We start from the raw sequence: 25,906 nt of genomic DNA, 5'->3' as shown, positions 1-25,906 counted from the left end.
GGGTCGGGGCGCGCCCTGGGGCTTCCCCGCCTCCTTGGCCCTCCGGCCCTCACTGGGGCGGGCAGGGCCGAAGGTGAGAGGCCGGGGGTGCGGCTCGAGCGCCGGGCTCCCGGAGCTGGGCTAAACGTTAACCGCGCGCGGGCTCGGAGCCAGGACGCGGGGGCGGCTGCGGGCACCGGGAGGCGCCCGGCACGCAGGGGCGGGTCCCCAAGGCGAGGCGGGGCGCGGGGCCGGAGGGGAGGGTCTGGGAGCCCACGGGGGCCGGGGCCGGCGGCCGGCCCGGGCGGCGGAGGCGGCGCGGGCGCGGGGGCCGCGCGCACCTGGCGCCCCAGGCCGCCCCGACCTGGATTTCCGGGGGGCGGAGGCGGGGCCGGGGGCGGGCCGGGGCGGGGCGCCCGCGGACGTCAGGGCCCCGCCGCCGAGGCCGGGCGCCGCTCCGCCCGTGGGCTCGCCGGGCTGCCGCGAGCGTGCGGGCCGCGCCGGGCATGTCCTAGGCGGCGGCCCCGCCCAGCGCTCGGCCGGCCGGGCGGGAGGGCCGGGGCCGAGCCGGGACGGAGCCGGGGCTGAACCGCAGGTAAGACGCGCCGATCTGCGCCCGCGGCGGCCGGGCCTCCCCGCGCGCGCACCTGCGCGCCTCGGAGCCGCGGGGGCGGCGGGCAGGGGGCCGAGGTGAGGGGTCCAGGGGGCCGGACAAAGGCGCGAGGGTGGGCGCTGCCGACGCACCTGGCCGGGCCGGTCCCCGCAGCCGCGGAGGCGGCCTGGGTCTGCGCCGGGCCGGGAGGGGCCGCCGAGCGCGCGGCTGCGCGGCCTGGAGAGAGGGGTCCCCGCCCAGGCACCGGCTGGGCCCCGGCCGTCCGCGGCGGGCGCTGATTCGGGGACGGCGCCGCCCCCTCCCCCTCCGCGCCCGGCGCTCCCGCCGGCCGCCTCCCGGCCTGGCCTCCTCTCCGCGGTCCCTCCCTCCGCCTTCCTCCTCCTACTCCCTCTCTCCTCATTTCCCTTCCCCGCCGCCGCCGCCGCCTCTCCGCCGTCCCTGCCTCCTCTCCCGGCCCGGCCCCGGCCTCGGTTCCGTCTGCCCCTTCCAGCCGCCCGCCGCCGCCGCTCCCAGCCCTGCCCAGCCCCTGCCCCGCGCGACTCCTCCCCGCACCCCTGGGCGGGTGGCCCTTCTGGCTGGGGCGGCCGAGGGGACAAGTTTGGGGTGTTTATTATTCTCCCTCCTAGCAACGATGGCCAGCCCAGCTCCGAACCGGCCGCAGGCTGCTGGGGAGCGTCCACCGCTCCAGGCCTGGGCCTTTTTGGGATGGGGTGGCAGTGGCAGGGGCGGCCTGGCTCGGCCACAGCCGCATCACAGTGCTTTGGGGCTTTGGCCTCCCTTTGCCAGCAGAGGCTGTGGCCTTCTCTGGGTGGGGTCTGTTCCCAACTGCTGATGGGGACCTAGTAGCAGGTGACGGCAGAGGGCGGGAGCTGAGCGGGGTGGGGGCTGGGAAGCACCGTGATGGGGCGGGCATGCCTTTGGAGAGAGCCCTCCCAGGGCTGTAGGGGCTTGGAGGTCCCCACCCCCTCCGCCTCCAGCACCGGGCCCTCTGGCTGGACCCTGAGGAAGGGCAGGGGTCCCAGGATGAGGGGGCTCTGGCCGGCGGGGGTGTCTTCTGGGTGGATTTTGTGTGTCTTCCCATGTGCTTGCCCGAGTTGGCACAGGGGTATGCCATGGATTGCACGCCCTCTTGGGCCTTCACCGATGGGTGGGGCCTGGCGTTGAGACCCGGCTCTCAGGAGCCTCGGGCAGAGCTCTGGGTGTGGGCGTTGCAGGGAGGAGGCCTGGGATGCTCCTCCAGGGTGTCAGCCCCTTCCTCTCTTACTGGTCAGTCGCCTCTCACGCGGCCCCCGCTGCACACAGTGAGTCAGGTCCGGGGCCTGGGACCTCCAGGGCTGGCCCCACAGGTGTGTGACATGTGCTCAGACCCTGGACTGGGTGTAGCCGTCTGCTCTTCCTGTCCTGAGCTCCTCCGTGACTTTGGAACAGGCCTACTGCACTCAGCACCCAGGCTGACATCAAGTCCTGGGCCCTCCAGGGCATCTGCTCTGCTCCTGGACCAGCCACTGGAATCCTAGGCACGCATGACCCAGCATCTGGGCCCTGGCCCGTCCCTCTGCCTGGAGCCCAGCCCCAGGGGCTTGCGTGCCCACTTCCCCACCCCCTGCCTTGGATGGACCTCTCCCCTCAGCGCTGCCAGCAGCCCCTGTTTCTCTGTGTCGCTGGCACCTTTGCACAAGCTGCTCCCCTCCTTGGCGCCCGCCGGCCGGCTGGAAGGAAGCCCCGCGATGCGGGGACGGTGTGCGGCTCCCAGAGCCCAGGATGCCGCCTGTGTGCGTGCGCACGCCCCCTCCAGGAGCGTGGCTCGGGAGCTTGTGGGCGGTACTCCGAGTGTGCTTGGACGCTTTGTGCACGCGTGTGTGGCATGGGTGTGTCTGCGCTCTTGGTGCCCGTGCCCTTGTGCTGGTGGTGACATGTCTCTGGGCAACGGGCATGGGTCCCACCCCCCGACCACATCTGCCCCCAGGACCTCGGGCACCACAGCACCACCTCCCTCCTGGGCCCTGGAGGGGCTGCCTGCTGCCCTGACCCCCTGGACTGGCCTGGCCTGGGGGGTGTCTTTGGTGCCCTCTCATGGCAAGTGTACTGATATCTCAGGGTGCTCGTGTCCAGCCGCAGGAGGCAGGGCCTCTGGCTCAGAGTCTGTGTCCAGGCCTGTGGACCTGGCCTCATGGGGCCCCTGAGGCTGCTTGCGGAGTCCTCCCCTGGGAGCAGGTCACGGGAACACATGAGTGTCCACAGGCAGGCAGTGTGGCCAAGGCCCCACATGCCTGACCCCTGGCACCCAGACAGAGAAGAGGGTACACGGGGGCCCAGAGCATAAGGGGGACATTAGCCTGGGAGGGGGCCCACAGAGGACAGGCGCGGTCCGGGAGGAGCTGCTGGAGCTCAGCATTTCTGAAAGCGGCCGCAGTGGTGGCACCGTGAAGGTGCTTGAGGCCCGGTAGTGCAGGCTCTGTGAGGGCCTTCGGGGTGCCCAGGGGCGGGGGCCCAGGGAGGGGGCCCCTCTCTGATGACTCCTCCCACCCCCAGGGCCGGACGGGCCTCATGAGCGCCAAGATGAGCGTCACCTCGTGGTTCCTGGTAAGCAGCAGCGGCACCCGCCACCGACTCCCCCGAGAGCTCATCTTCGTGGGGCGAGACGAGTGTGAGCTCATGCTGCAGGTGAGTGTGGGCACCCGTGCCGGAAGAGCCCACCCTACTTGCTACAGGCCCCCCGGGGAGAGGCCTGGGCCTCCGCCTGGGCCCTGGACCCACAGCAGGCCCGTGGGTGCTCAAGGGCAAGGGGCCTGGGCCTCTTCTGATGGGCGGTCTGATGCCGTCGGACTCTGAAGGCGTCAAACCCGCCTTTGGAAGGCTCCTGAAAGCGGATCTGTGCACATCCTCGTTGCCCAGTGTGCCCAGCTGGGCTGGGAATCAGGGGCTACAGGGCCAGCTCTGACCAGGGGAAGTCCAGTGCCCCTGGTGGGGGCTGGAGAGGCTGGCAGGGCACTAAGTGCCAGGATGCCAGGCACTCGGCGATCAGGAATTTCTGTCTGGCCCTAGTTTGTGTTGCGCTGAGCTTGGCTCCTGAGTCTGGCTCCTAGGATCAGGGAGGGGAGGGCAGGGGGCCAGAGACCTGGTCCTGTAGGGTCCACAGGGTGCCCCCACCCTAATGGTTGTCACCGGGTCGGGCTCCCTGCAGCCATGAGCCCTCCCCAGCATGGGGCCTGGGCCCCTGTCCCCAAGGGCCCTGCCAAGCTCCACAGGTCCCACCGTGGGACTCTCAGGAGCTGCCCTCTGTGGGCTGCGCTGCCCGGTCCAACCAGGGGCCCCTCAGGGCCGGGCGAGATGCTGCACTGCGTGCTGCCCCCTCACTCCCTGGGATTCATGGGGCTTTGGGCCGCAGCCGAGGATCCCAGCCAAGCGCATGTCCACTTGGGCAGCCAGTGCAGGGCCTGTGCGTGTCCAGACACCCTGGCTTCTCTGGTCTACCCGCCTCCAGACCCAGCGGGACCCCGACTTGCTGCCTTTGCCCTTTCGGTCTTTCCAGGGTCTGATCTAGAGAAGCCTCTGCCTTTTTCTCTTTGCATCTCGCCTTTGGAAGTTGCCTTTGGAAGGCTCTGTGCAGGCCTGGGCAGGTGTTTTCTGTAAAGGGCTGGGTACAGGGTTGAGGCCTTGTGGTCACATGCCCCCTGTCACAGCCCCTTGCCTTTGCTGCTGTCACGAAGCACCGTGCACAGTCCAGCGGACGCTGGTCAGACTTGGCGGGTGTTGAAATGTCAATTTCATATTATTTTCTCCTGTCCTGAAAGAGTCTTTTCGTTTTTTTTTTTTTGACCGTGTGAAATGGAAAGACTGTTTCTCAGGCCCACATGAAACAAGCAGAGGTCATAGACTGCCTCCGGGGATGTGATGTGAGGCCTGGATGTGCCTGGTGGCTGCCTGGTGGTGTCATGTGACATGGCCCCTGTTGTCTGTCAGTTGGTGAGGGGTCTGAAGGAATCGCTGCCTTCGGCCCTGACCCCTGCCAGGGGGTTGTGTGTTCCCTGCTGTGACCGAGTGTGTGGTCCCCCGGGGTGGCCAGGAGGGCCTCTCGTAGGGGGGCCTGGGTGTGCTGGGGGCCAGCACACTTGCTCCTCCCTGGCCCTGGCCCCGCCCCCGCACCAGGCCCTCAGTCTGCCTGTTTCTTTTCCCCAGGGTTGGAGGAGAGGCTCCTGCTGCCGTGGGGGCAGGGTACTTAGAGTGAGTCTGGGGTCTGACTCCTAGTTTCTGGGCCAGTTGGTGGTGGAGCCCTGAGCAGGGTGGAGGGCCAGGCCAGCTTCATGCCCGGCCAGCTCCTGGCCTGGGTGCACCCTCGTTCTGCCCTTGGCTGTCCTGGGTGGTGTGACCGTGTGTCCATCACACAAGGAAACTGAGGCTCCAGGTTGTCGTGTCGCTGGAGAGTGAAGTGGGAACACAGCCTGCTCCATCCACCGGGCCCTCGCTCAGGACACCCCACGTCCTTGTCTCCTGGGCTGTGCGGTCCTGCCGGCCCTTCACCCGCAAGCCTGGAGCCCCTGCTAGGGAGTTGCTCACTGGCACACCCCTGCCTGACCCCAGTCCCCGCCTCCCACTGCCCAGCCCGAGTTCCCCCCCAGTGCCTGGCCTGAGTCCCCCCACCTGGATGGAATTCCCTTCGGCTTCTCCCCGGGGTCAGCTCCAGGCTTCCCCGCCTCCTGGCTCCTGCCTGGCGGCCCCCAAGGCTCACACTCGGCCTGGGCTCTGGGCGCATGAGGCCTCTCCCTGGAGGCGCTGTCCACACCCATGGCCTCAGTCCCCGTCTCCGCTCATGGGATGCGCACGGTGGCTCTCGCCGCCCTATCCCCAGCCTCCTGTGTCCCTAGCTCCTGGGCATCTCAGTGGCAGCCCCGGCCTGCTGCTGCTGAGCAGATCCCTTATCCTCCAACCCGCTGGGTGTCCAGGGCAAACCCCGACCTTCCCTCTCCCCACCTCGCACCTCGGGCGTCCCTGAGTGCCGCTCCCGCCCCCGCCCCCCGGCCTCCAGGCCTTCGTGGGGCCCCGCCTGCCCCCACCTGCCCCCGCTCCCTGGCACCCCACACCTGTCCCAGCCCTCCCACTCAGCTGCCCTCTCCCGTCCCCTCCTCACCCTTTTCCAGCTGCGTGTTCCTGGAGCGCCCGGGCCTGCCCTCTGCATCCACTCCCACGTTTGTGATGGTCACCGACCCCACGCTGGAGCCTGGGGTCCCCGTGGCAGGGCTGGGCCGGCCACAAACATGTGGGAGGAGCCAGATGACCCCCCAGGAGACAGACCGAAGGTGGCACTGGGGTTGGCAGGGGCTGAGAGCCGAGGAGGAGGAGCTTGGGGGTGCTGCTGGAGGTGGGGTGCTCCTTTCGGGGGACGGAGGAGGCCATGCGATGAGGGGAAGGCTGGGGAGCAGGGGGCTGCCCCGAGGCTGTGCTGCCATCAAGGCAGGGGCCTCGGAGGGGGGGCCTGGGCGGGGGTGCTGTGTCCCGGGGGCGGCGCTGCCCACCTCTTCGGTGCCCCCAGACTCTCCAGCCGACCCCCCACGCACCTCAGGGCATGGCTCCCGGGCTGAGCCTGGCTCCCCCTGGGCCTGAGCGGGGATGAGAGTGGGGACCCGGGCCCAGGCCTCCTTCTGTGGCTCCTGCACCCGTGGCCTGGGCTCCGGTGCAGGGCGTGTGTCACTATGTGTGCACACGTGTACACACGCACAGACATGTAGGTGCGCCCAGGCCTGTGTGCACACACGTGCATGTTGGTGTGTCTGTGTGTGAGAGAGAGCCTGTGTGTGTTTGTGGCTAGAGGTCCTCTCTACTTCGGCCCGTTTGCCCCTTGGGAGGGTGTCAGGTGGGCTCCGTCTGCTCCCATCCTTACCCAGACACCCGGCCCGGGAGCCCCTGCACACACCCCCCACACAGGCAGGCCGTGGGCGCTATGGCCCTGCTGGGTGGCACTGGGTGTGAGCTGGCAGGTGGGTGTGCCCAGAGCCCAGGCTTTTGGCCACTGCTGGATTCTGGGGGGGGCTTCCAGCCATGGAGGGCATCAGGCCCAGATTTTGGAAGCCCGTCTTTACTCCGTTTTAAAGGGAGTGCAGTTAGGTCCTCTCCCAAAGGTCCAAGTGTCTGCAGCTTCTCTAGTCTATTTCGCAGGTCTCTGACCAACTCGCTCCACTTGCCACGCCCCCTGCTTTGGGTTCTCTTATGTCTGAAGGCCCAGGCCCCCTCCCCGCCTCCTGGGTGGGCCTCCAGCCTCTGAGCTGCTGGCCTCGGTGGGGTGGGGTCCCCCCTGGGGCTTCGGCCGAGAGGGGGAGGTGTTCTGGATGTGGGGCCTCTCCCTGCTGGGGCCCAGGGGGTCCTGAAGGTCCCCGCAGTCTGGGGATGGGCTGTGGCTGGGGCTGTGCCTGGAGTGGAAGGGGCCTGGAAACTGGAAGGGGCAGCCCAGGCTCTGGGTGCAAATGAGGGGGGCTGTGCCAAGTCCCAGGAGCCAGGAGGTGGGCAGGGCAGGGCATCTTGCTGGGAGAGGGAAGGTAGACTGAGGGAGGGGGTAGTGCTGGGCAGAGGACCCAGGCCCAGAGCGGGCAGGGCACCTCCAGAGCCTGCACAGCAGTCTGGCCGGCAGGCTGGAGGGGGCACAGTGGGGAGGGGAACGTTCAGGGAGCGCTGAAGCTTTTGGGGAGCCCCAGAAAGTTCAACGGAAGAGTCGGGGTCAGGGCCAGGTTGGGGAGTTGTGGGGATGGACGGGGGTGGGCTGACTGGGGTGCTGACCGGGAAGGTGGGGGCCTGGGGGCGTGGCCGGAGCAGCTGGGGGTCTCGATTAGCGCCATCCCGAGGGAGGCTGAAGGGCCAGGTGGGCGAGGAGGAGAAATTGGTTTGGCCAGGCTGGGCTTTACCCACCCAGAAGGCAGCCAGGGAGGGTCCAGGAGGTGGAGATCTGAGGCTCAGAGAGGTCAAAAAGGTGGGTCTGGAAGCCCCTCTGGGGCCGCACCTCAGCCAAAGTGGCAGCTGAGCCTGAGGGGCAGAGTACCCTCCTGTGGCCCACCCCTCGGGCCTTGGGCCGGGCACAGCCCACCGGTCCCATCACCTCCCAGTGTGCAGCCTCCAGCAGCTTCTCCCCAGGTCCACAGTGCTGGGAGGCCTGATGCCCAGCCAGCCAGAGGGCACAGTCCAGCCCCCAGTGGCATCCAGGTGTTGGGCAGCTGGCTAGACATGGAGAGGGCATGGGAGGAGGTGAGCCCCAGTCCTCCCGGCTGCCCTCTGGACTCCAAGGAGTGCCCAACCCGTGGGGCCTCCCACGGGGGCAGTGACCTGCCTGGGAGAGGGCAGGCGAGCCTGAGCACACCGCCCAGGAAACTGCTGGTTCTTGTCTGTGTCACCTGGAGGCCTGGAGGAGGGGGCGGGGTCCCCTGTGTGCCCGCCCCAGCCCCACCCCTACCCATCCGGACTATGGCAGGGGCTGCCGCGGGGCCCAGCAGGGAGTCCAGTGGGAGAGCTGGTGCCTGTGTCTGGGCACAGGCCGTGGCCAGGGTGGCCAGGAGCCGTCTAGCTGCGGGTGCCACCTTTGGCTGAGAAAGTTAGGGCTGGGGCAGAGACCCGGCCTGGGGTGCAGGGCAGTAAGTTTCAAGGTCAGACTCAGCTCACCTGAGACTCGTTACCTGGGGAGCCAGAGCCTCCTGCCCCAGCGCCGCCCATGTGAGCCTGGGTAAGCTGGCGGCCTTTCCTGGGAAGCCCCCAGGTGGGCACTGCGGCAGGTGGCCCCATGGATGCTGCGCCGCCCTTGAAATGCCTGCACCCGCACTCCCTCCAGGGGCCCGAGGGTCCGTGGCAGGATGAGGTGGGGACCCCCACCATTGCAGTGTCGCCATGCCCCGACCCGGCAGCGCCGGCCTCCACATCTGGGACAGGCCCAGGGCTGTGGCCCCCGCGAGCCCGCCCACTGCAGTCTCCTTTCCAGGTCCTGCCTTGGTGCCTCAGCCAAGCTACGTGGCCTTGGGTGCGGGCAGGGCTGGGCTGGAGCCCACGTCTGCCTCTCCCTCGTGTGCTCTCCTCTCTGGGTAGGGAGGAGGCCCGGCCCTGGGAGCTCCCATCCTGGGGGTGGGTGCTGGAGCTTCCCTGGAAGATGGATGATGCTGGAGGGGCTGGGTGGGCAGAACCTCAGAGAAGTGGCTGCCGGTGGTGGTTGCTGGCAGGGGAGGGCTCTGGGCCCTCACCTGTGAGACCTTAGAAGCCGGGAGGGTGGTGACGTGGAGGCTCAGGTGCTGGGCCCCCCTCCCCAGGACTGTACGGTCCTGTCCCGGGCGGCAGGGAGCATGTGGGCCCCATGGGCCCCACGAGTGTGCTCTGGACATGGGGTGTCTCGTGGGCACTCCTGGAGGGCTGAGTGGCAGCCGGTTCTGCCAGTCTCACCTGGGGCTAGACCTCGGCCATGGCTCACCCAGTGCAAGGAGGGATACAGCTGTCCCTGGACCTGAGGGGCCTTTGGCACTGAGGTGTGGCTGCGGGTTGGGCGGTGATACTCTGTGCCGAGACTGCCAGCCCCTTGGCCGGGCAGGGCGGCCTGTGCTGGCGCTTCCTGATGGAGCAGAACATGACCCTGTGACCTCATCCCTGCCTCTGTCACCTGGAGTGGAGGGACTGCAGCTTGACCATGTGAGGGAGCTGGGCAGGGCCCTGGTGAGCTGGTGGCCAGGGCGGAGGCACCGTGTACACACACTCACGTGGCACCTGGGCGGCAGGAAGCACACTCCGGGTGTGCGAGCCTGGTGCACGCCAGCGGAAGTGCGCGTGCGTGTGTGTGCGTGTCCACCACTCTGAGAGGTGTGCGCTATGGGATTGGCTGGGCGGGGTGGGGGCTCCTCCGAGCCCCCCAGCCCTCCCTTTGATCCTCCCTCTGGGCTCCAGTCCTCCCCCGGCCCCCCGCCCTTGGGAGCGAACAGCCTGTCCCCGAGCATCCGGAGGGTGTTCAGCCCTTCCCACACTCCCCCAGGAGCAGTGGCGGGGAGGGCAGTGGGCGCTGGCCAGCTGGTGCCCACTGGTCACAGAGGGAGGGCCCAGAGCGGCAGGCTGGGGCGGGAGGAACCCGATGTCCCTTGGTGCTGGGCGGGCTGGCTGGGTCCGGCTCGCATGGGCTTTCTTCGGGGCGCACACTGAGGTGTGGAGACGTGACTGAGCCCTTTGTGCTGCGAGGCCCTGGTGGGAGTGTGATCTGGTCGGGCGGGTGGATGCGCGGCCACCTGTGCGGTCACTTCCCCTGGGTCCCCTTCCCGGGAGGCCAGCTAAGGCCTCCGTGTCTCTCCAGTCCCGCAGCGTGGACAAGCAGCATGCCGTCATCAACTACGACCAGGACAGGGACGAGCACTGGCTGAAGGACCTGGGTAGCCTGAACGGGGTGAGTGCAGGGCTTCCGTGCTGGCCACGCCCCTTCCCAAGGCCCCACCCACACCCGACCCCGACCCCTCACCTTGGCCACACCCCTCCCACCGGCCCCACCTGGCCCCTCGCCCCGCCCTCACCTTGGCCCCGCCCCATTCCCACAGGCCCCACCCACCCGACCCCGCCCCTTCACCTTGGCCATGACCCCCCCACCGGCCCCATCCGGCCCCTGGCCCCGCCCTCACCTTGGCCCACCCTGCCCCCCTGCCATCCTTCAGGACCTGCTGCTCTGGTGGCCTCCTAAGGAAGGCTCCCTCTGGGCAGGGCCCCTAGAAGGAGGGGCTGCCTTCTGGGAGGAGGGGAGTCAGGCCCTCAGGATGGCAGGGGAGGTTTGGGGACCTCCTGCAGGCTGGAAAATGGGCTCCTAAGATGGATGGATGCTGGGTGTCCTGTCCTAGGGGCATATGTGAGCTGTTTTGTGAGTTGGGAGTGGCAGGTTCGGAGAGGTGACCAAGAGGAAGTTCCTGGCTGCAGGAGCGAGTGAGGGGCGGGCAGAGACTGGCAGGGAGGAGGGGGGGGAGGGGGGAGGAGGGGAGGGGGTCCCTCCTCAGGGTCCGGCGTCTGTCTGGGCGTCTTGTTCCTTCTGTGTTCGGTTCCCTGCCCCGGAGGCTGTTTCAGTAAGAAAGCAAACCACCGGCATCCCTCCAGCCAAGGAGGACCCTGCCCACCCCCACACCCCCACCCTGAGCTGGGGGTCCCACAACACCCTCAGGCCCACCCTGCCTCCACCAGTTGCTGAGTACCACCCACCCAGTCCCCCTCTGAGTGCCCCCAGCCGGGGGTCTCGATCTCTGCTGGAGTCTGTCCCCTGAGACCCCTTTTCCATCAGCCCCCCAGTCAGATGAACCATCCCTGCCCGAAGGGGGCTGCACAACCTGACCAGCCTTGCACGGGGCCACCCTGCAGGTCTGGGGGCTGCCACCCAAGGGCCTCGGGCGCTGGGGCTGGCAGGAGGCCCTGTGTATCCGTTTCACAAGGGTGTCACGGGCTCTGTGCTCGAGGGCTGTGTCAGGGTCCCTGGGTGCTGGGTGGACCCCACGCCTTGGCCCCCCTTCCAGCCATCTGTCTTGTGGTCCCTTTGGGGCGTGACACTGGTGTGCCCGTGCAGGTCAGTGCCCGGCCCCGAGCAGCACAGGAGGGCTGGGTGGTTCACGGCCGCATGTGCCCTGGCTCAGCACCCGGTTGCTTCCCCGCAGACGTTCGTGAATGACGTGCGCATCCCAGACCAGAGATACGTCACGCTGAAGCTCAATGACGTCATCCGGTTCGGCTACGATATCCTTCCGGGTGCTGACCCTCCTCCCCGCTCCCTCCATCCCCACCGCCACGGGTGCCCTGGCACTCACCCTCCTCCCCACCCCCACTGTCCCCACGGTCACCGTCGCCCAGTTATCCTGGAAGCAGGTGGGGGCCCCTTGGTCCCAGCCAGGGCCCCAGGGGGTTAGAGGCAGCAGGATGAACCTGGGGCGGGGCTCCGGCCTGGCCATGGGCACCTCTGTCCACTTGCCGGCCCACCGGTGTGCGCCCACACAGGCCTGAGGAATGAGACAGCTTTCCTGGGACCCAGGGTCCGGTTTGCTGGGGGACCCTAGGAGTGACTTCTGTGCTCAGAACGTGGCGGGTGGGGCGACCCATGCGTGTGGCAGGAGTGCAGCCCGTCCCCTGCCCCCCATCCTCGGTGCCCCCACTGAGCCCTCCCCACCTGTGGAGCCTTGGGAGGCCGGGGCTGCTGTGGTCTGGGATGGGAGCCAGAGCTGGACGCTTGTGGCCTGCCCTCCGGAGCACTCTGGGCTCCTGGGCTGTGCGTGGGGAGGAGGGGAGTCCCTGCAGCCCTCAGGCACGTGCGTGCGATGACCGGGGGCCAGCACAGCCCGCAGGCGGCCCCTGCAGTGTGGACAGGTGCCTATGACAGGATGGGTGTGCGGGGGCGAGCCTGCCGGCGTCCACCCTCATGCCCGCGTGCTCTCCTCGTCCACCTTGCTGGCAGCGGAGGATGCCGTCCATGTTCCTTAACGCGCTGCCACATCCCAACATGTACGTTCTGGAGCGCGTGCAGCACCGCGTCCCGGAGGAGGCGCTCAGGGTCAGTGCTGCGCGCGCGGCCTGGCCCCGCCCCCGGCCCCCCCTTCCCGCTGCTCGCCCCCAGGCCTCTTGGCTGCCCGGCCCAGCCACGGTGCTGTGAGTCAGCCCTGTCTGGCCTGCTCCGCCGGATGGCCTGGTCTGGCCAGCGGGGAGATAGCCACCCCCCGGGTGACGCAGCCACAGAGGAGGGGTGACGCAGCCACAGAGGAGGGCGTGGCTGGAGCCTGAGAGGAGGTTTCTGGGCCCAGCAGGAGGGGGGGCCGGGAAGAGGACTCACTCTCCTGGCATCTTGGGCACCGGGAGGACCCTCCTCCTGGGTGGGGGCAGGCAGGGAGGGGTAACCAGAGGCTGGCAGGGGCCAGCCTTGGAGAAGGTCCTGGGTGGGGGCGCCCTCGGGCACACTTCCCTGATCTGGGGCTGGGGTATGGGGGTCACAGCAGGTGGAGCCCCCACTTTCCCCTTGCTCAGCTGTGTGGGCATCAAGGAGCGGACTCGTGGGACCCTGTGCACAGCCCCACCCAGGAGCCCCAAGACAGGAGTAGGGGGAGGCTCACTCCCATTTTCCAAAGGAACTGTGGGCAGTGCAGGGAGAGTGGGTGACCTGCCCTGGGGCCCATGACTGGTGAGGGGCACGCAGGCACGACCCAGGCATGTGTGTACACACACACACACAGCCAGTGAGGGGCGGGGGCCCCAGCGAGCCCGGCACACACACGCGTGTACACACACACACACACACACGCACAGGCACCAGCAGCACTGCTTCCCACCTCCCGCGGTTCCTGGGGGCTGACCGCAGCCGTCTCTCGAGGGGCCTGTGGGTGGTGGTCCCCCTGTCGGCTGCTGCCCACTCCCTTCTGGAAGCTTGTGGACCCCCAGCGTCGAGCTGTGTGACCCGGGCAGGTGTTAGCTGTCTGCCCGTCTTGGGTGGTGACGGAGACCGCATTCTCTGCGGGGCCAGGCGGGGCGGGGCCGTCCTCAGAGCGGGGGGCGGGGCCGTCCTGGGGGCGGGGCTGTCTCAGAGCTGGGGGCGGGGCCGTCCTCAGAGCGGAGGGCGGGGCCGTCCTCAGAGCTGAGGTGGGGCCGTCCTCAGTTGAAGGGCGGGGCTGTCCTCAGAGTTGGGGGCGGGGCCGTCCTTAGAGCTGGGGGCGGGGCTGTCCTCAGAGCGGAGGGCGGGGCCGTCCTCAGAGCTGGGGGTGGGGCTGTCCTCAGAATTGGGGGAAGGGGAGGCATCCTGGGGGCGGGGCTGTCCTCGGGGCGGGGCTGTCCTCGGGGCGGGGCGGGGCAGGGCGGAGCGGGCCCGCCCCTCACCCTAGCTGCTGCCCACAGCACGAGAAGTACACCAGCCAACTTCAGGTGAGCGTCAAGATCCCCACGCCCAAGAGGGTTGAGTCTGTGCCCGAGCAGGCGCCCTACTGCGAGGCCTCGACCCCCAGGCCAGAGCGGGGGGACCGGAGACCAGGACCAGGTAGGATGGCGGTGCTGCAGGTCGCAGGCGGGGCAGGGCACAGCACCCAGGCCCTGACCCCTCACCAGGAGATGGCCTTTGACCCACACCCCCGACAACCCCGCCTGTGTGTGCCTGCCTTCCTGCGCCCCCATAGGCACGCCTGTCCACTCACCCCTGTCAACACTGGCTGTGCCCCCCGTGTGCCCCGGCACCCATGTGGTCCAGTCAGAGTGCAGGGGCCCTCAGCTCCTGGTTCACTCATCTGTGGCCAGAACCAGAGCAGGGCCTGGGAGAGAGGCCAGCCCTGGGTAGGCCTGATGGATGGTTCATCGGGCGGAGGACTGGGACCAGGGACAGGCCTCCCCTGGAACAGCCGCTCCGCGGATGGGCTCTCACCACTACCACTGGTGCAGAAACGGGGCTCAGGATGGTTGGCAGCTGGCGAGGGTCTGGGTGGCTGCAGGTCCAAGCTGGGAGGCAATGTCAGGGCCCCCCACAGACCCCAACATCTTCCCCAGCTGTGGGTCTCCCCTTCTGTTGGCGATAGGGCCGTGTGTGGCCCAGGGTCCAACTCTCTCCCTCTACAGAGGCGGCCACCTACCGCACGCCCCTTTACGGGCAGCCCTCCTGGTGGGGTGAAGATGATGGGGACACCCTGCCCGAGGATCGGCGCCAGGAAGAGCCCGGCCCAGGTGAGCCCTGGGGGGCGGCCCAGGCGTGGGGTTCCTTCTCATCCGTGGGGGAGGGCCCGGGGGCAGCGGAGCTGCTGGTGCTGCCTGTGGTCCTGAGTCCGCGTCCCTCCCGCCCCAGAGCGGCCCAAGGACCTGGCTCAGCAGGACGGCGATCTTACGGGGACGCCAGCCAGCTTCCGGGCCCCCTCGGAGCCCCAGGTCTACTCCTTCCGGCGGGAGCCCAGCTACTTCGAGATCCCCACCAAGGAGGCGCCCCCGCCGCGGCCCCCAGAGGCGCCGGCGCATGAGGCGCCCACCAGGGATGCAGAGCCCGGCGGGGGCGGGGCAGCCCCTGTGCAGAGCCACGCCTGTTTCACCATTGAGTTTGACGACTGCAGCCCTGGCAAGCTGAAGATCAAGGACCACGTCACCAAGTTCCTGCGCCAGCGGCGGCCCCCAGGCAAGGAGGCCACACCCGTGGAAGTGGTCTCTGCCGAGACCAAGGTGGCCGACTGGCTGGTGCAGAATGACCCGAGCTTGCTGCCCCGGGCTGGCCCCGGCGACGACCGGCACAGCACCAAGAGTGACGTGCCGGTGCACACGCGCACCCTGAAGGGTGAGCACGCGGCCGCCTGCCCTGGCCACCGGGCCTCGTCCCCCCAGTGCATCTGTGTGTCCCGGGAGCTGCCTGCCTGCGCGGGGCCATCCTGCGTGTTCTTGCTGCCCCTGTGGACCGCGTGTACAGGGCTCCCCAGAGTGGGCAGGGGGGCACCGTGTTCCGCCTCTGGGACCACAGGGGTCCTGTGTGCCTTTCCCTCCATCTCACCCGTTGGGTCCCCCCCCACCCCACAGGCCACAAGCACGAGGATGGCACCCAGAGCGACTCAGAGGACCCCCTGGTCAAGGTGGCTGGGGCCCCCGGGGTCCCTGCGGAGGCTGGTGGGGAGCAAGTGCGGCTGCAGAGGCAGATCAAGCGGGACCCCCAGGAGCTTCTGCACAACCAGCAGGCCTTTGTCATCGAGTTCTTTGACGAGGACACGCCCCGAAAGAAGCGCTCCCAGTCCTTCACGCATACACCCCCCGGAGACCCCCGGCTCGACAGACGTCGCGGCCCTGGGCCTGCCGACAGGGACCGCTCGGCCGCCCCTGCTCCAGCCCGGGGAACCGGCAGCGGTTCGGGGCCACAGCGGGCCGGCTCGCTCAAGCGGGAGAAGACGGAGGAGCGACTGGGCAGCCCCTCGCCAGCCTCCCGGGCCCCCGCCCGCCCCTTCGGCAGCGTGGGGCGTCGCTCCCGCTTGGCCCAGGACTTCGCGGCCCAGTGTCTACGGGACAGCTCCCCGGCAGCCCGGCCGGGCCCCGAGAAAGCGCCCCCCACGCTGCCCGCCCCCCTGACGCCCCGTGGGGCCAGCCCCGCAGCCCCCTCACCTCCACCGCCCCCGCCCGCCGACCCCCAGGTGACAAAGGCTCGCAAGCAGGAGGAGGACGACAGTCTCAGCGATGCGGGGACCTATACCATTGAGACGGAGGCACAGGACCAGGAGGTGGAGGAGGCCCGCAAGATGATTGACCAGGTGCTGTGCAGGGAGTGGGGTGGGGGGCCCGGCCTGGGCAAGGCTCTGACTGCGGCCCGCCTGTCTCTCATGGCAGGTCTTTGGGGTCCTCGAGTCCCCTGAACTCTCCAGAGCGTCCTCGGCCACCTTCCGCCCAGTCATCAGAGCGGACAGAGAAGAGCTTGGAGACGGGGTGGCCCAGCGAATGGCCCTGCTGCAGGAGTTTGCATCCCGGCCTGCGGGCGTGACCCCCCAGGTGGATCTGCAGGTATGGGGCTGAGCCCAGACACTGCCCGGGGAGGAACTGGGCAGGGAGAGGGCAGCACCTGGCCAAGGTTCTGGGCACGGGGTCCCTGGTCCTGCCCAAGCTGCGGGCTCCAGGCTCCAGTGCCCACCAGGGCTGAGAGGTCCAAGCCTGGGACCTGAGTCGAGTTGGGTGCCTGGGTGCGTGTGCCCCTAGGGGAGGGCTTGGCTGAGTCTACCTGCTGACCTCCGGGCCACTGGACCAGGTTGAGATGTGGGTGGTCGGGTCAGGGTCCTGTGAGCCAGGCGGGGCCACAGGGGGCCTCCCAGCTGCTTCTCTGGGGGAACAGGGGGCAGGCACGGGAAAGGTGTGGGGGCCGGGTGTCGGGCTGGGATGCCTTACCCTCCACCGCCCCCGGACCTCCCCATGTTGCTCCAGCCTCTCCCCGCCTCACGCCCTTCCGCCCTCCTCTCCTAGGGCCTCCCGGTACCAGGCTCCCCCGGGGGTCAGAAGTGGGTGTCCCGCTGGGCCAGCCTGGCCGACAGCTACTCAGACCCAGGCCTGTCAGGTAAGTGGCTCCAGTGTTGCAGCGGCAAGAGGGTGGCCTCAGGCTGCCAACTGGACAGGTGTGTGCACATTGCTGCCGGAGGAGGGCCAGCTCCCTGTGTGCTCGGGGGGCCTGTGGGCAGCATCCAACCCAGCTGGCCCCCTTGTCTCTGCAGAGGACGGCCCCGGACGCAGAACCGCAGAGCTGGAGGGGATCCCGCCAGTGCGGCCGCGGCGGCTGCTCCCGCAGCTGCCCAGCGACAGGGCGGACAGCCCTGCCGGCCCCGAGGCGGCCAGGAGGAGTGGTCCCGGGCCGCCAGAGGTGGGCGGTGAACAGGCCGGACCCCTCTTGGGGCAGGAGGACCTGGACCCCTGACAGCCTCAGTGACGCCAGCGGTTCAGATGGCGGGCGGGGCCCCGAGCTGGGCGGGGGCCCCCAAGAGGAAAGACGCAGGAGCCCCCAGGAAGGGCCGGCGTGGACGAGGGGTCGGCGCTCGCCGAGGGGCCCCGGGGAGCCAGCCCCCACCTCTTTCTTCATCAGCGACCCGGGCCCGGAGGCGGCCCTCCACCAGGAAGGCTGCTGCGGCTCCCGGGCAGGTGGAGGCCCCGGGGCGGGCCCAGCCCAGCGCCCCTGCCTGGGACAGCACGTACGTCAGCACCAGCGGGAGGATGGTCATCCAGCTGCAGACGACGGGGAAGCCCCCAGAGCTCGAGGGCCCTGCCCCAGCGCCCCCCAAGGAGGCCTTGGCGTTTGTCCGGCAGGAAAGCTTTACTAAAGAGCCGGCCAGCGGCCCCGTGACGTCCAGCCAGTTGCCCCAGATCCCCAGCCACCCCCTCCTGCAGGACCTGGCTGCGGCCCGGGCCGCACGCGTGGACCTCCACTCTCAGGACACTCACTTGATCTTAAAGGAGACTGAGACGGCGCTGGCCGCCTTGGAGGCCCGGCTGCTCTCCAAGTCCCTGGAAGAGCCAGAGGGAGAGGTGGGCATCGCCCCTGGGCCGCCGGAGGACTCCCTGTCCGGGGATTCTGACGTGGACACGGCCAGCACCGTCAGCCTGCTCAGTGGCAAGAACGGGCCCAGCCCAACTGGCTCCCAGCCCACAGGGCTGCACAGGGAGAAGCCGCCATCTCCGCCAGCGGCACAGGACCTGGGGGGTGTCGGCCTGAGCAGCGCCCGTGAGCGGCTCTCGGAGAAGCAGCGTCGCCCTCGGGGCCCCTGGCGGACGCAGGCCGCGGAGAGCCAGCAAGACGCCTGGCAGCACGGCGTGGCCACGGCCCCCGGGGGTCCCCGGACTGGCCCGATGAGGACCGTGGCTCCAGCCTCGCGCACCCTCCCGGCACTGACACGGTCACTTCCGACCACGAGACCCCTGGGCCCACGGGGGCAGCTCGGCCAGGGACGCGCCGGAAACCCACGGCCCCGCCGCCGCCAACTGCCGCTGCCCGGGAGGAGCAAGGCCGTGGTTCGGCCGGCGTCCAGAAGGCACAGCAGGCGCTGACCCGCTCCAACAGCCTGTCCACCCCGCGGGCCACACGGGCCTCCCGGCTGAGGCGGGCCCGGCTGGGGGACGCCTCGGACACGGAGGCGGCAGACGGTGAACGGGGGCCCCCGGCCAACCCGGAGCCTGCAGGGCGGCCAGTGGCCGAGCAGGCCAAGAAGCTGTCCCGCCTGGACATCCTGGCCATGCCCCGGAAGAGGGCCGGCTCCTTCACGGGGCCCAGTGACTCAGAGGCGGTCCCCGCCCGAGCCGGCTTCTCGGGCCGCAGCGTCGAGCTGTACTGCCCTGGACGCAAGCCCACCATGATGGCCGAGGCTCGGCCTGCTGCCAGGAAGGCTGCCAATGCCGCTGCGGTCCCCCGCCAGCCCTTCAGCAGGGCCCGCCCCGGAAGTGCCCGATACTCGTCACCCAGTGAGTGCCGGGAGCGGGCGGGTGGTCCCGGGCTCCGTCAGCATGGGTGGGGTGTCGGCAGCTTCCTGTGCGGCAGCCAGGCCGCAGGGTCAGGCCCATTGCTGGCCCTGGAGGACACCCTTCCCTGTCAGCAGACGTGTGGCCCCCCAGCCAGGTGTGCAGGGCGATGGGCCTCCCGCTGCCCCAGCCGTCCTGAGCACGCAGGAAGCCCTGCCCGTCTCCTGGGTGGAGGGGCCCACAGGCAGAGGACTGGGTCCACCCACTCCCTCCTGGGGGTGCGGACCCCATGGCTGCAGCGGGGAGGGCTGGCCGCCGTGGCCCTGGAGCTGGCCTCCTGCCGGCATGGACCCCTGGCCGCAGGGGCTGAGCGTCCTGAGTGAACTGGTTGGAGGCATCGGCTCTGCTGTTGCCTCACTGCCTGGCCCTGGCCCCGCTGGTACCTGCCTGCCGACTTAGAGCCTCTCCCTGCCTGCGGGTCTGCTGGGGGCCAAGGCGGCAGTGGCTGGCCGGGGGTGCTTGGGCCCCACCCTCCTGGTTCTGTGTGTGTTTGCGGCTGCATCGGGGGTCAGTGCCGAGGTGGCCAAGGATGGGGGGCTATGACAGATGGATGGGCTGGCAGGTATAAGGGGGGCTGCGGCAGCTGAGCTTGGGATCCAGCCAGGGGCTGTACAAGGCCACCTGCGCGGTCCAGCCCAGGGCCACGACTGATCTACGTGGAGAGGTGTACCCTTTACCTAGGGTGTCTGGTCACCGCTTCTCTGCCACTAAGGGCACTGGTTCCCATCCGGTGGGCACAGACCCACCTCTCAGACAGAATACGGCCTGTGCCCACTGCTGACCAGCCGCCACCCTGGGCTGCTCCGCGAGGGTCCTTGGACACACCGGCTGCCCGTCCAGGCACATGCCTCTGAGCGGGAGTCTGCTGGCGCTTCAGCTGAGGGGCTTCTGGGTGCAGGGGCGCCAGCTGCAGCTGGGCTCGCCCTGCCGCTCCAGGCCCTCGCCCGGAGGCCTGGGGGCAGCCGCGGGTGCTGAATGCTGCTCTATTCTGTTCTTGCTTCTGGAACCAACTCCCTCACCCGAGACATGCGTCGCCGGCAACAGGGCTCCGACTGCACATCTACTTCCGAGGAGGAGTATGGCTCCCACCACGGCTCCCCCAAACATACACGTTCCCATGCCTCAACAGCCACGCAGACCCCACGGGCTGGCGGCTCCGGCCGGGCACGACCGAGGGCCCCTGGCCTCCGGGACACGGATGATGAGGATGAAGAGCCTGATCCCTACGGTTTCATTGTGCAGACGGCTGAGATTGCGGAGATTGCCAGGTGAGGGGTGCCTCTCCTTGGGACTGGCTGGGGGTTCAGATCCTAAAAGGGTTCAGAAATGCCAGTCAAGTGGATGGGTAGCTGGGAGTCAGGTGGGTGGATGCTGGGTAGATGGGTGATGGATGTTTGGAAGGATGGATGGATTATGAATCGTCGGGTAGATCATTGTATGATGGATGGTTAGATGGATGATGGATGGGTGGATAAATGAATTGATGGAGGGTGGACAGTTGGGGGGTGGGGGGATGGATGTTTAGATGGATGGATGATGGTTGGGTGGACAGGTGAATTGATGGAGGATTGACATTTGGGTGGATGGATGGAGGGATGGGATGGGTGGTGGGTGGTTGGATGGATGGATGCAGATCTGCCCGTAAGGGTGTGGGGAGGAACCTTGGGCATAAGGAAGGTCTTCACAAACTTTATTGAAAAAGTCCTTTCGTGGGGTCACTCAGTGGAGGGTGCCTCCTGGTCAGGTGCTGAGAGGATGCTGCAGAGGTGCCAGAGAGATAGAGTGGCCTTTGGCTGGGCAGCGGTCAGTGCTGTGCCGGCCGTGAGGAGGAGCTGGGGTGAACGGCTGGGCTGATAAGTGGCACGTTCAGTGCCCAGGATGCTCAGCTTGGCCGGGGAGGCACCGGGAAGGGAGGCGACCGGGGCAGGCAGCTCCGAGGACGGTGGCCCACATGGGAGGTGGAGGCCCGGCGGCGTCAGCACGGAGACGGTGACCCAGGCTGTGGGCAGCGTGAGGGCACAAAGAAAAGAGGGCTGGGGCCAGCTCAGGATGCCTGCGGGGCAGTTGGAGGCGAGCTGCCTGCGGAGTGATGCGGGCAGGGGCTCTGGCATCCTGGAGGGGAGCCGCCCCAGGTCAGGGAAAGCAGTGGAGGCGGGAGGAGAGAGGATGGAACGTGGGGTCCCCGCGGGGGCTCCCTGCATGCACAAGCCCAAATGCACCAGTGTGCGGGGTGCTGGAGGCACAGGAGGTGGAGGGGAGGCGGGCGGGGGGCAGGGGCGCGGGTCACGAGGGTGCAGGGAGTTCAGGGGGCACTTGTGTGTCTTTGCCGTAGGAAGGGTGGGTTCACCTTGGAGACTGCTATCTTGGGGGTGCCTAGGCAGCCTGGGGTGTAGGCAGAGGCTGGTCAGGGACACTTGGTCTGGCCGCACCCGGCATCTGTTGGGAGGGACTGACGTTGCTGAGAGTGGATGAGTCTGGAGGTCTGCTGGGGGTGCCCTGGGCAGAGCCTGGCCTCTGGGGTGACCTCGATAGCCCCTCCGCTGGGAGAGACGGGAACGGTGGTGGATGGTGGCCCCTGCCCCGCACCTGCCGGGGGCTTGAGCAGCGCCAGATGTGGTGCCCAGGACAGGGGACAGAGGGGCGGCTCCAGCCCGGGGGCTTCGCGGGCGGCCAGGGGCAGGGACCTGGTTCCCAGTGGGCCCCTGGCCTTTCCCTCCTCGGGGCAGAGGGGACGAGGGGTCTCGGCTGGCACCAGGGGCTGTGACTTGGCCCTGCTGTCCTATGGGGAGGTCCCTGGTCTCTCTGGGCCAACCTGACCCTTGTCGGTGACCCCGCCTCTGTGTCCCATGAAGCAGGGCCCCTGTGGTCCTGGTGGCCACAGGAGAGGGGGACGTGGCTGGGGCCTGGGGGTGTTTCTGCCCACCTCTCCCCGAGGTGCCCAGCGGGGTCCTCTCCCTCTGCCCCTGCTAGTGCTGGGGGCTCTTTGCCCCGCCCCTCACCCAGCGGCCGCCTCCTGGTGGGGCCTCCTGCCCCCGCCTGGGGGACTGTGTCCCCCCTGGCTCCTGTCCCCAGTGTCGCCCCCCACGGGCCCGGGCCTGGGAGGAGCCTTCAGGGACCTGCCTTCTGTGCTGCTGGCTGCAGGCTGAGCCAGACGCTGGTGAAGGACGTGGCCACCCTGGCCCGTGAGATCCACGACGTGGCTGGCGACGGTGACTCCCCAGGCTCTCCGGGGCCCGCCCGCAGCCCCTCCCTCAACAACGGGCCCAGCACCCCTGCCTCCACCATCTCTGCCCGCGAGGAGGTGAGCCTGGCCCTTGGCGGCCCCTTCCACGCCCCTCGCAGGCAGGTCTCGGGGGTCGTGGAAGGGAGCCCTCAGGGTGGGCAGGGCCGGCCTTCCTGGGAGAGGGGAGGCCGGGGACCCCGAGCAGCTGGCGCTGTAGTCTGCTCTGCCCGTGGCGCGGCGGGCATGGGCCACTCCTCTGCTCCCCTCCTCTGCAGCTGGTGCAGCGCATCCCCGAGGCCAGCCTCAACTTCCAGAAGGTGCCGCCTGGCTCCCAGGGCCCTCGGGACCTGGACCAGAACATGAATGACCGCTGCGAGGACGCCCTGGCCAACAAGACTCGGCCCCGGAACCGCGAGGAGGCAGGCGCCCCGCCCCCCCAGGGGAGCCCCCTTGGGCAACGGCGGGCCGGGACCCCGGGTGTGGAGGGGTGGGGCCCGGGGCTAGATGGCGGGGCCCAGGCGTGGAGGGGCGGGGCCCAGGCGTGGAGGGGTGGGGTCCGGGGCTAGATGGGCGGGGCCCAGGTGTGGAGGGGCGGGGCCCTGTGCGTGAAGGGGCGGGCCCCGGGGCTAGAGGGGCGGGGCCCAGGCGTGGAGGGGCGGGGCCCTATGCGTGGGGGGGCGGGGCCCCCGGGGCTAGAGGGGCGGGGCCCAGGCATGGAGGGGCGGGGCCCCCCGGGCGAGCGGTGGCTGTGCTGACGCCTGGGTCCTTACAGGTGATTTTCGATAACCTCATGCTGAACCCAGTGTCCCAGCTGTCCCAGGCCATCCGCGAGAACACGGAGCACCTTGCCGAGAAGATGAAGTGAGTCATCCCACCGTCCCATCCCCCTGGGGAGGGTCCAGGGAGCCGCCGCTCTTGGTGGACGCCCAGCCTGTACACGGGTACAGACACGTGCCTGTGAGCCAGGACCGAGGCGGGCGTCTGCAGACACAGGCCCGTGCTCTGGCAAGCAGACCCTTGGTCTGGGGGGCAGGGCCCCCAAGCGGCCTGCTCTGCCCTCCTCCCAGCTCTCCCCATGACAGGCTCAGAGACAGCACGCTGGTGCCCCCAGCCCGGGTCCTGCTCCGGGCCTCAGTTTCCCCTCGTGCCCAGTGGGGGATGGTGTGGGCCTCCCTGTGGCTGGCGGGGTGGCCTGGGAGGGTCCGTGTGGGGCCCCGCGGTCACCATCCTCTGCCTGCTCCCGCCCCCACTCCTCCGGGGACAGGATCCTCTTCCAGAACTCAGGGCGAGCGTGGGAGGACTTGGAGGCCAGGATCAACGCTGAGAATGAGGTGCCCATCCTGAAGACGTCCAACAGGGTGAGGGCTCCCCTGCCCCCCAGCCCACCCCCAGCCCGCTTGGCTCCGGGGGAGACCAGGAGCAGTCACTGAAGCCCTGGACCCCAGGTCCTCCCCAACCATGGTCCCTGGGGAAGGGTGAGGCTGGACAGTCCTGCTCCACCTTCTCCTTTTTTCCCGCTTCTAGGAGATCAGCTCCATCCTCAAGGAGCTGAGGCGTGTGCAGAAGCAGCTGGAAGGTGGGTGAGGCCCCGACCTGGGGGGGCGGGGGTAGGGCTTCCGGGGGCCTTGGTGGGGCCTGACCCACACCCACGGCTAACTGGCTGGAAGGACCCCTGGAGGGTGGGTCCGGGCGGCAGGGCAGGGCCTCCAAGCGGCCTCACGCTGCATACCCCCCCAGTTATCAATGCCATCGTGGACCCCAGCGGGAACCTGGACCTGCTGACCGGAAACCGTGGCCCCATGGGCTCAGCCCAGCTCGGGAGAGCCCGGCCGGCCGCCCCAGGCCTGTGCTCGCCCTCCTCGGCCCTGCCACCCCGGAGCTTCCCACAGCGGACGAGCTGCGGGACCCCTGGCCTCCCCGACCCCCCCTTCCGCCCCGACTTCCTCCAGGACGCTGAGAGATTCCTGATCTAGGGGCGGGACCTCCCCCCAACTCCACTCACCGCTGCGGCCTCCTCCGGCTCGGACAGGTCACCGCGAAGACCCCTACACGTGCCATAACCCCGTGGGTGGGTGCCCAGGCCCCGGCCCCCTCCCCAGTTCCCGCCGACCCGCTCCCCCACACCGCCTGCCCTGCTGGCCTCCTGGCCCAGCCCCTGCTGCGGCCGCCGCCAAGGGCCAGCATCCTGCCCTGTGCCAGCGCCCTTCCATCCCCGATGTCGTGTCTTTAGCTTCGAGGAAAGAGTCATTGTGCCATGGCAGCCGCGCCCCTCCCTGGCCTGGGAGGGCCCTGTCCCCCTCGTGGGCTGGGGGACACCTGTGTCCTGCTGGGCCCTCCGTGCTGGCTGGGCCCAGCTTGGGGAGGAGGGGCTGGGCAGTGCAGGCTCTCAGTGCCAAACACAGGGCCGGGGGGTGGGCGTGCACTGTGATGCCCCGGCTCTCGGGACAGGCAGAGTGCGGGCTGGGCTGGGTAGAGGCCAGTGACCCAGGCAGGGGTGCAGCCCGTGGGGATATTTGGGGCAGGGACCCCACTGCTGCGAGCCTTTGGTGCCAACACAACTGCCAAACTCAGCGTGTGGGCCGGGCGGCCACGCACATAGACACGCACATGCCAGGAGCACGTCTGCACTCACGGCAGGCCCAGGCTCATCCAGGGAGGGCGGCAGGCCCTGTCCCGGGCTCCTGGGGTCCAGGTGAACCCCCAGGTGAGGTGAGCAGTTGACCGCAGTGGCCAAAACCCCCTGGGCTTACAGAAGCTCCCTGGATTGCATGCCCTCTCCCGTCCTCTGGACGCTGCGGGCATTAACCGGGTGCCCCTCAGGCCTCCATGTGCCGGGGGGCGGTGGGGGGATGGGGGCAGCCCCCCAGGAACAGTTCATTTCTCAGGATCCTCTCAGCTGGGAACGAGCCAGGCAGCAGAGCGCGGCCCCTCCTTCCTGGGGGGCTGATGTGTCTGGAGCCTCTAAGCCAAAGAGCCCGTTGGTTGTGGCGGGTGGGCGTGCGGCCACCCCGCCAGGACCATCCTGGGGTGGGGGTGCGTCCGCCCCGCCTGGCGTCTGCACTAATGTTGATGGCGAGCAGGGGTAGGGGTGCTGGGGGTGGGTCCCCGAGGCAGGACCCCAGGCCAGTGGGTGCAGGTCTGGGCCGCGGGGGACGATGCGTGTTTGTGTTTCCGTCTCTCTGTCGTGGCTTTCCCGGTGCCTCTTCCCGATGTGTACACGTGTGAGTGCAGTGGGGCCCCCGCCCGGCCCTGCCGCGAGCTTGCTGCGTCCGCATGTCCGCACGGAGGAGGTGCTAGTTCTGGTGCCCGCCCCCGCATGCCCACATGGCTGCCCCCCCAGAAGCGAGCAGTGGCCGTCCACCCCCCGCCCCTCCCATGGTGATCACTGCACAATGTTTCTATTCACGAATCCATGCTCCCCTCCCCTCCAGCCTTCACCCTGGGATCGGTAACTTATTTGTCTGGCTTCTCGGAGGCACGTCTGTGCGTTTGTCCTCAGGTGGTCTTATGGATGTCTTTCATAAAATGGTTATTTTATATGATTTGTCATGGAATATGTTCTAATAAATCATTCTTCTGTCATGTGGCAGCATGCCAGGGTCTGGCGCCGTGGCCTCATTTCTCCTGGGGTGGTTTGGGGGTGGAGGGGGCCCCCTGCAATCCGGGAGGTTCATGCCACTGTCTCCCTTCCTGGTCTGCTGCTGCTAAGTCGCTTCAGTCGTGTCCGACTGTGTGCGACCCCATAGACGGCAGCCCACCAGGCTCCTCTGTCCACAGGATTCTCCAGGCAAGAACACTGGAGTGGGTTGCCATTGCCTTCTGCCTTCCTGGTCTGGAAAATCCGTTTAGACCCACAAGTCAGGAGCACTGCCATGCAGACACGCTGCCACCAGAGGGCGACCTAAAGCTGGGACCTGTCTGAGGTTTGCTTTGGGAAAAACGTTATTCGAGCCATTCATTGAGGCAGCATCCAAGAGCACCCTTCACAGTGGGCCCTGCCTGTAGACAGAGCCCGGGAGGGACGCAGGCCCGGTGCTGGGCATCTGCTGCTCCCAGTCCGCCCCCTTTTTACGGCTCAGAGGGGTGTCTGACCTTACTTGCTGACCCTCCCACCCAGGAGCGATATGTGCCCACCTACAGGGAGGACC

General features: G+C 68.7%; 1 protein-coding gene across 1 annotated transcript; it reads left to right on the top strand.

Moving 5' to 3' along the window:
- Window positions 1-285: 285 nt before the first annotated feature.
- CEP170B (centrosomal protein 170B) lies at window positions 286-25,355 on the top strand. Its single transcript, XM_088829817.1, is given in 23 exon segments — window positions 286-574; window positions 3,125-3,256; window positions 5,731-5,889; window positions 9,891-9,980; window positions 11,221-11,301; window positions 12,051-12,107; window positions 13,436-13,574; window positions 14,144-14,248; window positions 14,367-14,843; window positions 15,080-15,798; window positions 15,875-16,045; window positions 16,499-16,589; window positions 16,744-16,937; window positions 16,939-17,133; window positions 17,135-17,785; window positions 17,788-18,478; window positions 19,560-19,803; window positions 21,677-21,836; window positions 22,034-22,177; window positions 22,531-22,619; window positions 23,023-23,116; window positions 23,283-23,334; window positions 23,496-25,355. Coding segments are annotated over 22 exon segments (4,956 nt in total). The 5' UTR covers window positions 286-574; window positions 3,125-3,139; the 3' UTR covers window positions 23,732-25,355.
- The last annotated feature ends 551 nt before the right edge of the window (window positions 25,356-25,906 follow it).

This window comes from Moschus berezovskii, chromosome 21 (assembly GCF_049115385.1).
Source record: "Moschus berezovskii isolate FMDL1 chromosome 21, NW_MosBer_1.0, whole genome shotgun sequence".
NCBI lineage: Eukaryota > Metazoa > Chordata > Mammalia > Artiodactyla > Moschidae > Moschus > Moschus berezovskii.
This window is presented reverse-complemented; position numbering and strand designations above follow the sequence as displayed.